The following is a 12,065-nucleotide window of genomic DNA, read 5'->3' as shown; positions in this document are numbered from 1 at the left end:
TGTAGAGCCCAGGACCACTTCTGCAGCATAGTGTTATGATTTTTCATAGTCTGTAACCATAACAATGCTCGATGATCCGTCGTCACTGTAAATCTTCGTCCCCACATGTATGGGCGCAACTTGCTCAGTCCCCACACGACCGCTAGGCACTCCTTTTGGACTGACGAATAATTCTTCTCCCTCGATGTCAGCTTGCGACTAAGATACGCCACTGGATGTCTGGTGTCTCCTCTCTCTTGTAGCAAGACGACTCCCAGCGCTAGGTCCGACGCATCCGTAGCCACAATGAATGGTTGCTCGTAATCTGGTGCTATTAATACAGGCCCTTGGCACAAGGCTTGCTTCACTTTTCTAGCAAACATCAGTTCAAAGGGTGAGAAGCCTGTTGACTCCTGAGGGACTTCTCTGTATGCAAATAAGAAGCACCCCAAACGTTCATCCCAGTCTTGTGGGTGATCTTGAACATAACTTCTTATCATGCCCTTCAGAACCCCATTGAATCTCTCAGTTAACCCATTAGTTGCTGGATGGTAAGTAGTTGTCTTTAAATGTTTTAGACCACAACACTTCCACGTACATTACATCACTTCTCCCATGAATACACTGCCTTGATCCGTCAACACTTCATGAGGGAAACCCAGCCTCATAAAGATTTTTAATAAAGCCTCTGCCACTACAGGGGCTTCCACGGATCTTAGTGCTTCAGCGTCTGGGTATCTGGTGGCAAAATCCACCACCACCAATAGATATTTCTTGCCATGCCTTGTGGGTTTGGAAAAAGGGCCCACCAAATCTATTCCCACTCTATAAAACGGTTGTCCTATTATAGGAAGGGACTTCAATTGTGCTTTTGTCTTTACTCCACTTTTCCCCACCTTTTGGCATATGTCACAAGATAAACAATATTGTTTTACGTCTTTAGAAATATTTGGCCAATAATAGTGTGCAGCCAATCTTTTCTTGGTCTTCTTTATTCCAAGATGCCCTGCACATGGGACATCATGGGCTACCTCTAGCAATCTGGCTCTGTATCTGCTAGGTACCATCAATTGTTTCACTGGTTCACATTCATTCTCTCTCTCAGCAGGCATCCACAGTCTATATAAAATCCCATTCTCACACACAATTTGATTCCTCAGATTGTCAGTAAAGGGAATCTTTTGTGCAAGGGCTTGGTCCTTCATTTGCTTCACATTTGCATCCTTATCCAGCTCTTCCCTGAACTGCTCTGCCTCTTCACTAGAGACCATTCAATACAGTTTCTCTCTTTTAGCAGGCCTGCCAGGCGTTGCTATGGCGACCTTAGGCCCGATAACAGGTTCCACCCTGTTTTCTTTGGCCTCTGTTAAAATGGTTTCTGTTGCTTTGCCAAGTTGTTGTCTGGTCACCACATATATTTTTAGGGACTCTTTATGGTTCGTATCCCACCGCTACAGCCACCACATGTGACGTCCTTCCCTGGTTCTCCCTGTCAGGTTCCCACCTGCTTGTGGCTACTGCCTTTCACTAGGCACCACCAGGGATACCACCAGTCCGGACCGTCCTTTATATGGTTTCTCACTCCACTCTAGCACAGATCTCACTAGATCCCCCTGCTAGGCAGCACCACCAGTCACGTCCTATAACCAATACTCCCAGAGACTCTGCCTGAGTCTCTCTCTAGCTGGTTACTTTTGTGACTGCGTGCTTATGCTGTTCCCAACTCCCTTGTATCTTTATAGATAACACATAAAACTCTGGGTTGCTCTGGATACTTGAATTGTTATTATTCCTCCCTTCACCGCTGCCACCATTAGATACTGTTTCTGTTCAGCCTTGGTAATTACCTTGCCCTCCCTTCTGGTATGTATATCCCCCAGCCAAGGATCAGGCCTTTGGTAAACCAAATAAGTATTTATTAAATATCAGAAATAACAAGATTAGTTTTAGAATGTTTCACAAGCGTATGGTTTCATCTATTCCTGTTTTGTACTTGACTTATTATTCATCAGAACTCCCACTCCCTCTTTCTCCACACTCCTGACCTTCACCCTCAAACACCTATTTCTCCACACTCCAACATCCACCCTCAAACACCTCTTTCTCCACACTCCCAACATCCACCACCAAACACCTTCTTCTCCACCCTACTAACATCCATCCACCAAACACCTTCTTCTCCACCCTACTAACATCCACCCAGATTCAACTGTCATTCTTCCATTTATACTCCCAGCCACTCAAACGCTCAGCCAATCATCCAGCATTCTACTGCTCATGTACTCCCCCCTCCTCTTTCACGCCACTTACCATATGTCTTCTATTATAAACAGCACTTACCATATTTACCCTACAAGCAGGAACATCACATTTCCCCCCCCCTTAAAATAACAGCAAAGTATTATTCCTGCTCTAGGATTCATACGACGCGTTAACAATAAAAAACAAGTCTCTTTGGGGAAAATGTCTTTTTTGCACCCACGTCTGGGTCACGTCACTGCAGTCCCGGCCACCTGCCTTGAAAGTCCATCGGCTAATACATTGTCCTTGCCTTTTATGAACTTGAAGTCCACCTGGTAATCTTGTAGAGCCCAGGACCACTTCTGCAGCATAGTGTTATGATTTTTCATAGTCTGTAACCATAACAATGCTCGATGATCCGTCGTCACTGTAAATCTTCGTCCCCACACGTATGGGCGCAACTTGCTCAGTCCCCACACGACCGCTAGGCACTCCTTTTGGACCGACGAATAATTCTTCTCCCTCGATGTCAGCTTGCGACTAAGATACGCCACTGGATGTCTGGTGTCTCCTCTCTCTTGTAGCAAGACGACTCCCAGCGCTAGGTCCGACGCATCCGTAGCCACAATGAATGGTTGCTCGTAATCTGGTGCTATTAATACAGGCCCTTGGCACAAGGCTTGCTTCACTTTTCTAGCAAACATCAGTTCAAAGGGTGAGAAGCCTGTTGACTCCTGAGGGACTTCTCTGTATGCAAATAAGAAGCACCCCAAACGTTCATCCCAGTCTTGTGGGTGATCTTGAACATAACTTCTTATCATGCCCTTCAGAACCCCATTGAATCTCTCAGTTAACCCATTAGTTGCTGGATGGTAAGTAGTTGTCTTTAAATGTTTTAGACCACAACACTTCCACGTACATTGCATCACTTCTCCCATGAATACACTGCCTTGATCCGTCAACACTTCATGAGGGAAACCCAGCCTCATAAAGATTTTTAATAAAGCCTCTGCCACTACAGGGGCTTCCACGGATCTTAGTGCTTCAGCGTCTGGGTATCTGGTGGCAAAATCCACCACCACCAATAGATATTTCTTGCCATGCCTTGTGGGTTTGGAAAAAGGGCCCACCAAATCTATTCCCACTCTATAAAACGGTTGTCCTATTATAGGAAGGGACTTCAATTGTGCTTTTGTCTTTACTCCACTTTTCCCCACCTTTTGGCATATGTCACAAGATAAACAATATTGTTTTACGTCTTTAGAAATATTTGGCCAATAATAGTGTGCAGCCAATCTTTTCTTGGTCTTCTTTATTCCAAGATGCCCTGCACATGGGACATCATGGGCTACCTCTAGCAATCTGGCTCTGTATCTGCTAGGTACCATCAATTGTTTCACTGGTTCACATTCATTCTCTCTCTCAGCAGGCATCCACAGTCTATATAAAATCCCATTCTCACACACAATTTGATTCCTCAGATTGTCAGTAAAGGGAATCTTTTGTGCAAGGGCTTGGTCCTTCATTTGCTTCACATTTGCATCCTTATCCAGCTCTTCCCTGAACTGCTCTGCCTCTTCACTAGAGACCATTCAATACAGTTTCTCTCTTTTAGCAGGCCTGCCAGGCGTTGCTATGGCGACCTTAGGCCCGATAACAGGTTCCACCCTGTTTTCTTTGGCCTCTGTTAAAATGGTTTCTGTTGCTTTGCCAAGTTGTTGTCTGGTCACCACATATATTTTTAGGGACTCTTTATGGTTCGTATCCCACCGCTACAGCCACCACATGTGACGTCCTTCCCTGGTTCTCCCTGTCAGGTTCCCACCTGCTTGTGGCTACTGCCTTTCACTAGGCACCACCAGGGATACCACCAGTCCGGACCGTCCTTTATATGGTTTCTCACTCCACTCTAGCACAGATCTCACTAGATCCCCCTGCTAGGCAGCACCACCAGTCACGTCCTATAACCAATACTCCCAGAGACTTTGCTTGAGTCTCTCTCTAGCTGGTTACTTTTGTGACTGCGTGCTTATGCTGTTCCCAACTCCCTTGTATCTTTATAGATAACGCATACAACTCTGGGTTGCTCTGGATACTTGAATTGTTATTATTCCTCCCTTCACCGCTGCCACCATTAGATACTGTTTCTGTTCAGCCTTGGTAATTACCTTGCCCTCCCTTCTGGTATGTATATCCCCCAGCCAAGGATCAGGCCTTTGGTAAACCAAATAAGTATTTATTAAATATCAGAAATAACAAGATTAGTTTTAGAATGTTTCACAAGCGTATGGTTTCATCTATTCCTGTTTTGTACTTGACTTATTATTCATCAGAACTCCCACTCCCTCTTTCTCCACACTCCTGACCTTCACCCTCAAACACCTATTTCTCCACACTCCAACATCCACCCTCAAACACCTCTTTCTCCACACTCCCAACATCCACCACCAAACACCTTCTTCTCCACCCTACTAACATCCATCCACCAAACACCTTCTTCTCCACCCTACTAACATCCACACCACCAAACACCTTCTTCTCCACCCTACTAACATCCACCCAGATTCAACTGTCATTCTTCCATTTATACTCCCAGCCACTCAAACGCTCAGCCAATCATCCAGCATTCTACTGCTCATGTACTCCCCCCTCCTCTTTCACGCCACTTACCATATGTCTTCTATTATAAACAGCACTTACCATATTTACCCTACAAGCAGGAACATCACAGGGATCTGTGGCCTTATAGTCATTGTTGGACTCCAACTCCCATCCAGAGCTTGGAAAAGTTACTTTTTTGAACTACAACTCCCATCAGCCCCAGCCAGCATGGCCACTGGATTGGGCTGATGGGAGTTGTAGTTCAAAAAAGTAACTTTTCCAAGCTCTGCTCCCATCATCCCCACCCATTAGCTGTGCTGGCTGGGACTTGCGAGTGCAACAACACACCTGGAGGGCCAGAGGTTCCCTACCCCTGCTTGAAACAAAGCTCCTGTAACACAGGAGCCTTTAAAACACTCCTCACACTTCAAAGAGCTAATGAAAAGATATCCTTGGCCAATCCATCCATCCTATCGTTTTTGGAGTCTATTTGTTTAGTGTCAGCACCATTCCTTGATGGAAGCTAAGGATGGGGGGGGGAGAGAGAGAGAGAGAAGTTCTCCCCTCCCAGACAGACAAATGGTTTGTTCATCTTATTATACTTATTATGGTGAATCAGGTTTTGCACTTCTGTGTATTTTGTTTGACTAAAAGCAACATTGGGATAAAAGGAAGCTAGAGACGGGGTAGTTTTAACAACATTTGGCTTCCCATAGAAAAAGACGTCTCTTTTTCCAGTCTTCCTATTGCCTCTAGTAATACAGCTTGGCAAATTTTTGTAATGACTGAAAAAACCCTGGCAAAACAAGGTCAGATGTGAAAGTGTACATAGTCTGAGAAATCACTCCTCTTTCGATTCAACCTCAACTCTTAGATTTTTTTCTAATTTCTTGTGCAGAGTGACACACCATTTTTTCTACAAAAATCTTGACTGGTGACAGTTCTGTACAATGTTGCATTTTCCACTGCACAGTTCAAAGGCTTCGCTTAGTCTTACAGAAGACATTGCTGACCGCCACCTTCTCCCATCAAAGGGCTGCTGTCTCTGAAGAATATCATCATACGAAGGGGGGAAAGTGGAAACGAAGCCAGATGCAGAGAATAGGTTTGTTGCCAAGAGAGGAAGCCTGATGAGCTCACGTGCAAAGGACAGCTCGGCAAAATGGAAGCCATCAGTGAAGCATTGGAGTCAATGCTTCAGCCTCAGGTGTGGGCGGGCGACTGTGAGGATCCCTACTATGGAAGAGATGAGACCGCAGAGCCCAATGACTCCAGGGTTACTCTTGCAGATTCCCAGCCGGTCCAACGGACTAGAGAGATCGCAAAGGTTCTTCACCGTGTCAAGAAGCAAAGGAGGATGTTTCCTCAGGGTCTTACAGAGGAGAAGGAGAAAGGGCTGCAGCCCACCCGTTGCTAGGGAAACCAAGCTCTGGAACTGTGGGCCGCAAGGAGACGAGTCCTCTTTAGGCTTCCCCATCCGTGCTGCCTGCTCCATGCGCCAGCAGAGCTCATACAAATCCTCGGCCAGGTTTATCATTAGGGAATAGTAGTAGCATTTGGTAGCCCAGTTGCCCCACTTCTTCTTCTTGATATCCGAGAGGAGCCCCACGCTCTTCACCCACAGGACAGTGTCACAGACAAAGTACAGGGCACGGCTCAGGTTGGAGACGGTCAAGCAGAAGCGGGGAACCAAATGTGGCAACTGGGTGGCCTGCCTGGCTGCCACGATGGCATGCACCATGTTGCCAAGCCTGAACACTGCAAGAGAATCGACCAAGAGAATCAACTATTAGACTGGCCTCTCTCTGAGGTCATTTCCAAGCAACCTGTTTATTGAGCATTCATCCTGATGTGCTTGCATGAAGTTTGCGGGGAGATTATATGATGTCCGCTATATATTGAGCATCCATTCTGGTTTGTTTGCAGGGGGAGGTTAGAAGACATCATGTAACGCAATTGTCGTCCCGCGCTTTTCAGTGCATTTTGCCATCCCTTTCCTTACCACAAAGAGTGGAAGCGGGCTTGTTGCACAAGAGTATAAAATCCACTTTAATGCACAACTTGAATTTGTTGATATGTGATCTCACAATATAGCAACCTGTAAATGGCCCACATCTGCTTCATATTCATCATTCCAACTACACTTCATATTTTAGCTGGATAGAGGGGGTCTCATGGGCCTTTGAAGATGGTCTGGAAGCTGCAGACAGCCAAACAAGGCAACATATATTTTTGAGATGTGGATGCTTCTTGTGTAGGAGCCTAATTCAAGATCCACTGATATATCTCACACTGGGAACCAACAGCCTACCATATAATATTGGATAACTTTGAAGGCACATAACACACACACAATGGAGGAGATAGCATTATACAAGGAGAAATGGGCTCAGATCTTTCAAACAGCACGTACTTCAACAGACCCTTTTCTGCACACTTCTAGAAGGCCCGCTGACATGTGATAGTTGTCCTCGGAAATCAATCATGTGTTTTAAATTAAGTGTCTGTTTCAACAACTTGGATTTCTCCTGATGTGCACTGCTTGCGTATACATTGTGCAATTCATTAAAAATTAAATTTGTTGAAAATATGGAACAGATATAAACCAAGGTTTTATTCCAAAATACCATTATGTGTCTCAAGTCAAGAAGCGTTTTATAGAAGAGAAATGGCTGGAAAAGAGAAATGGTTAACTTATCAAGAACTATTAGAAAATGTGCATGGAGAATATATAATGAAAGAGAGAGAACAACTAATAAAGGAAGGATATAGTTCTCAATGGTTTGCCTATTTACAATTGTTAGAAAGATATAAAATGGATAAGAAAATGTATGGTTTTGAAATAAGTAAATCTGATTTTGAAATAGGTCTGTGTACAAATGATGAATGTATAATTGCGAAAATGTATAAACTTTTGTTAAAAATGGAAATGGAAGAAGAACAAGTAAAAGAGTGTATGGTAAAATGGGCAAAAAATTTTGGTTACAACATACAAATGGATCAATGGAAAAATATGTGGAAAAAAGGATTGAAATTTACATTATGCTATAATCTTAAAGAAAATTTCTATAAAATGATGTACCGTTGGTACATGACTCCAGAAAAGTTGTCAAAAATGTATAGTAATGTTCCTAATGTTTGTTGGAAATGTAAACAACAAGAAGGATCATTTTATCATATGTGGTGGTTGTGTAAACAGGCAAAATCATTCTGGGCACAGATAGGTAGGATGATGCAAAAAATTTTAAAGATAAATATTCAGTCAAAGCCAGAATTTTTTTTATTGGGTTTTATGGATAAACAAACAGAAAATATGGAAGAATAATATATATGATTACGGCAGCAAGATTATTATATGCACAAAAATGGAAAATGGAATCAACACCAACAATGGAAGAATGGTTATTGAAGTTAATGGACTTAGTAGAGATGGATAAATTGACATGCTTAATTAGAGAAAAATCGACAGATATATTTCTTAAGGAATGGAAGCCTCTCTTAGACTTTTTGTTGAAAGATAAAAATGAAATGATGATAATGGGATTTGACGATTAATTAAGATAGCCTATGGAGAAAAGTGATCTTGTATGTATTAATGGACAGGTTTGATATATATTATATACTTATAGCTGATCTGCAACAAATCGGAAGTCAAGAAGATTTTTTATTGTATTATTATGCTTTTGTTGTTTGACTTTGTTTTGTTTGTCTTCTGAAAATTTGAATAAAAATTATTAAAAAAAAAAAACAAAGACGTTTGATGTACAGCAACTGCGCAAAAGCAAAGAAGGATGCGTAGGATTTTCTTTGCAAGCATGTCCTCACAAAAGGAGCTTCCCAGGTACATATTATGCCCATTCACGCCTACATCAATGAAATCATTTGGGAGTATCATTAATGCAATTTTTAAAAAACTGTGCAAAGAGGTCAAGGCTTGACTGTTCCAAAAGACCAAGGTGGGGAACCTCAGGCCCCTTGAATGCAAGCCTCCAAGACTCCATCGCCCTCAGGACTGCCCCTACACCACACACCCTCTCCAGCCACACTCCTCACTGGCCCTGCTTCACACCCTCCTTGAGAGTTTTTGCCTGGCTGAAATGCGTCCTTGAAATCCAATGCCTTGCGCTTGTCTGGATATAGAACGATGGGTGAGCGCATGTAGAAACTAGCCTATTAAACAAAGGTAAAATTTACATTCGTTATTCTGTCTATTTTTGCCTCTGGCCCCACCCACCACTGGCATGTGGCCCTCGGAAGGTTGTCCAGAAGGCATTATTGTTCTCGGTTTGAAAAAGGTCCTGTACCCCTGGCAATAGGCCAATTATTTCTGGTGGGTTGGACAAAGACAGTTGTGTGAGCTCTTCTCACTGTTTTAAAGGGCGGCCAGGTGGGGCACTTGCCTGACGGCCCCTGGAGCTACAGGGGGGCCCTCAGCCGTCCCTCTGCTCCCCTTCCGTGATCCGTGCCTCCCCACGTCCCCCCACTTACCTGTCTGCTGTCTTTTCCCGTTGCCCTTAACAAAGATGGCGGCCGCAGTTTCCCTAAGGTACTGAAGCACCTGCTGCCACCTTAGTTGATGGCAGAGATGCGTGTACAAAGCATGCACACGTGCCATCAACAAAGATGGTGGTGGAGGCATCATCCCCTTAGGGAAACCGCGGCCACCATCTTCGTTAAGGGCAATGGTAAAAGACAGCAGACAGGTAGGTGGGGGTGGGGGGACATGTACATGCGCACACACACACACACCGGGGGCCAGGGCAAGCTGATGCCCAAGGGCCCCGGCATACCTGGAGCCGGCCCTGCTTTTCACTTCAATTAACAAAACTCTGAATTAGCTCAAGAGCAGCAACATAGGCACTATTTTGTTTGTAATCATTTGTGATCCATTTCAAATATATATATTGCTTTTGTACATTCGCAACTGGCCTTTTCTTCCCTCCCCACCACCCCAATTATACCTACAAACTGCCTGCCTCTTTTTCTTTTTTTGCATTTCTAAATAAGCAACATACTCACACTTGCGCCCCGAGTTCAAGCTCGCCTCCAGGTGTTTGATCTTCATTACCACCTTCTCCTGGTTGGTCTTATGCTCTAACATGTAGCTAAGCAGCATGCATGCATACTGAGTTGCTCTGGAATGGGGAGGGAAAAACCGTGAAGAACTGTATTCATGTTGCAGGCGAAACCAGGCCATTCACAGTGGAACACAATTTGGACTCCCAAAATGAAATTAGGGCATATATAAGAGGGCAGCAGCATCAAAGAAGCAAGAGCAGCCTGTTCCTCAGGGGGTAAAGCACAAAATGACATTCACACACATTTATGTTGCCCATTTTTAGGAGGCAACTCAAGCAATGCTACTATGCACACAAGGATATACTACAATACTACAAGCAGATGCCCCATAGGAACTTATTCTTGAACTTATTGGCATGAAACATACTGTAAAAGCATTTCTCCCACACCTTTCCGAAAGATTGGCCTAGTTCCCACATCATGGTAAACCAGAGTTAATGGTTTACTGTAAACATGCCTTTGGGAGCTGTTTGCAATGATACAAGCCATGGCCCCAGGTTTGGATGTAACTCTAGGCTAGGGACAGTGGTTTGGTTCTTCCTAAACATCTGGAAGGCACTAGGTTGGCAAAGGCTGGTCTACGGTGCCTGGCAGTGGCCCTCTGGAATTTCAGACAACAGCATCTTCCAGCTCTACCTGAAGATGTCCAGGATTGAACCTGGAACAGTATGCATGGAAAGCTGTTGCACTGAGTTATGACTTCGTGAGAAAGCCTTCTCTCTCTGGCTACTAAACAGATGGATCTCTGCTTGCCCGGCATTACTAGGGATGGCTGCATCTGTCAGTTTCGGTTTCTCTCAGTTTTGCATTCTTCCAGTTCTCCACAATTCCCTAGCAATTTATTTTTAAAAAAACTCATAAAAATTCATCAGCATTTTCCTGTGAATTTTTCCTAATACACACACTTTTGCATAGTTTTGCAAGCAATTTCCCCGATACACTGCATGCTTATGTGGATATATCCAACCCGGCCCTGCATTCAGCATCTAAGGCCCCCCCTCCAAGGGAGGTGTGGAGGGTGGTGACATGAGAATGGGCCTTCTCAGTGATGGCCCTCTGCTTACAAAATGCTCTCCCCAGAGAGGTACGTCTGGCACCATCATTATCTGTCTTTAGGTGTCAGGCAAAAACATTCCTCCCAGGCAGTTGGCTCTTCATTTTTGCAGGGCTTTTGATGTTGCAGCCTCTTTTAGGCAGTGGGTTGTTCCCCTGTTATATCCATGTACTGTGTGTTTTCTTTAAAAAATCTTTAGTTGTGTTAGTTTCATATTGGTTTTAATTTTTATTGTATGTTGCCTTGAGTTCAGTTTTATGAAGAAAAGCAACTAATACATTTAATATATAGAAATCAATTAAAATTACTAATTATATATTTTTATGCACATTGTCCCCTGATATGTTTGTACATGTTTGCCGTTTCAAGAACTGCATCAGAAAATTCAGAGAAGTACAAATTTCAAAGGATAATTATGTTTCAGTTTGCATATCGGTTTGAAAAGTGCAAATTAGGTAGTTTCTTATTAAAATGCAAACCATGCCGCCCTGGGCTCCTCCTGGGAGGAAGGGTGGGATATAAATTTAATAATGAATAAATAAATGAACCAAACTGAATTTCTCTCCCATCCCTAGACATTGCGCACTGAGACACCTCAGGAGTCCCTGAACATGGTAAGAAAACGGCAATGAAGTTACAAGCACCATGCAATGCTTGAAGATACGGCATTCAACAAGCAACGGCCAGGTAATGTATAAGCATCAGCAGCCAAAAGTCAGGAATACAGTGACTGGCTATCACATGCAACTGCAAACTCATTTACTTACCTTCATTTTTCTATTGGCTTTGCCTCTCCTTTACCTTCTAACAACAACTTAGCGATTGTATGCCTCTCAGGGCAAGGACCTGCTTTTTGTTGTTGCTGCTTTTGTTAACTCTACAAACCACGATGCAGGTTGATGGTGCGTTCCTTTCATACCTAGCTACCGATTTTTGAGCTTACACACACAAAAGGAGCCCACAATGAAATTCTCTGACAAATCCCCTTTTTCTGCTGGATTGCTTTGTTCTTCGAGTCTTACTTCCCCACATTTAGACCCCAGGAGATGGTCTGGAAGAACATGATACAGCAAACTTGCTTATGCGAAGTGGAGTTGGGTGTGCACAGTGC

The 12,065-nt window shown here is 43.7% G+C and overlaps 1 protein-coding gene across 8 annotated transcripts in view; it reads right to left on the bottom strand.

The window, feature by feature from the left end:
• The window catches only part of PEX11A (peroxisomal biogenesis factor 11 alpha), a 43,042-nt gene that overhangs the window by 26,181 nt on the left and 4,796 nt on the right, over nucleotides 1-12,065 (bottom strand). For 3 of the 8 annotated variants that reach the window (XM_061595414.1, XM_061595418.1, XM_061595419.1), the window contains exon 1: nucleotides 9,841-9,893. Coding sequence is in view for 3 of the 8 variants with exons in the window: in XM_061595420.1 (XP_061451404.1) it covers nucleotides 6,011-6,579; nucleotides 9,841-9,956 (685 nt within the window). In the remaining 5 variants the exon portion in view is untranslated. Of the gene's footprint in view, nucleotides 1-6,008; nucleotides 6,580-9,840; nucleotides 9,957-11,721; nucleotides 11,786-12,065 lie in introns of those variants that run through there. The other 5 variants (XM_061595420.1, XM_061595421.1, XM_061595422.1 and 2 more) reach the window with 4 other exon arrangements.

The sequence above is a fragment of the Rhineura floridana genome, chromosome 14 (assembly GCF_030035675.1).
Source record: "Rhineura floridana isolate rRhiFlo1 chromosome 14, rRhiFlo1.hap2, whole genome shotgun sequence".
NCBI lineage: Eukaryota > Metazoa > Chordata > Lepidosauria > Squamata > Rhineuridae > Rhineura > Rhineura floridana.
The sequence above is the reverse complement of the archived record's forward strand: the minus strand, read 5'-3'. Positions and strand labels throughout refer to the sequence as shown.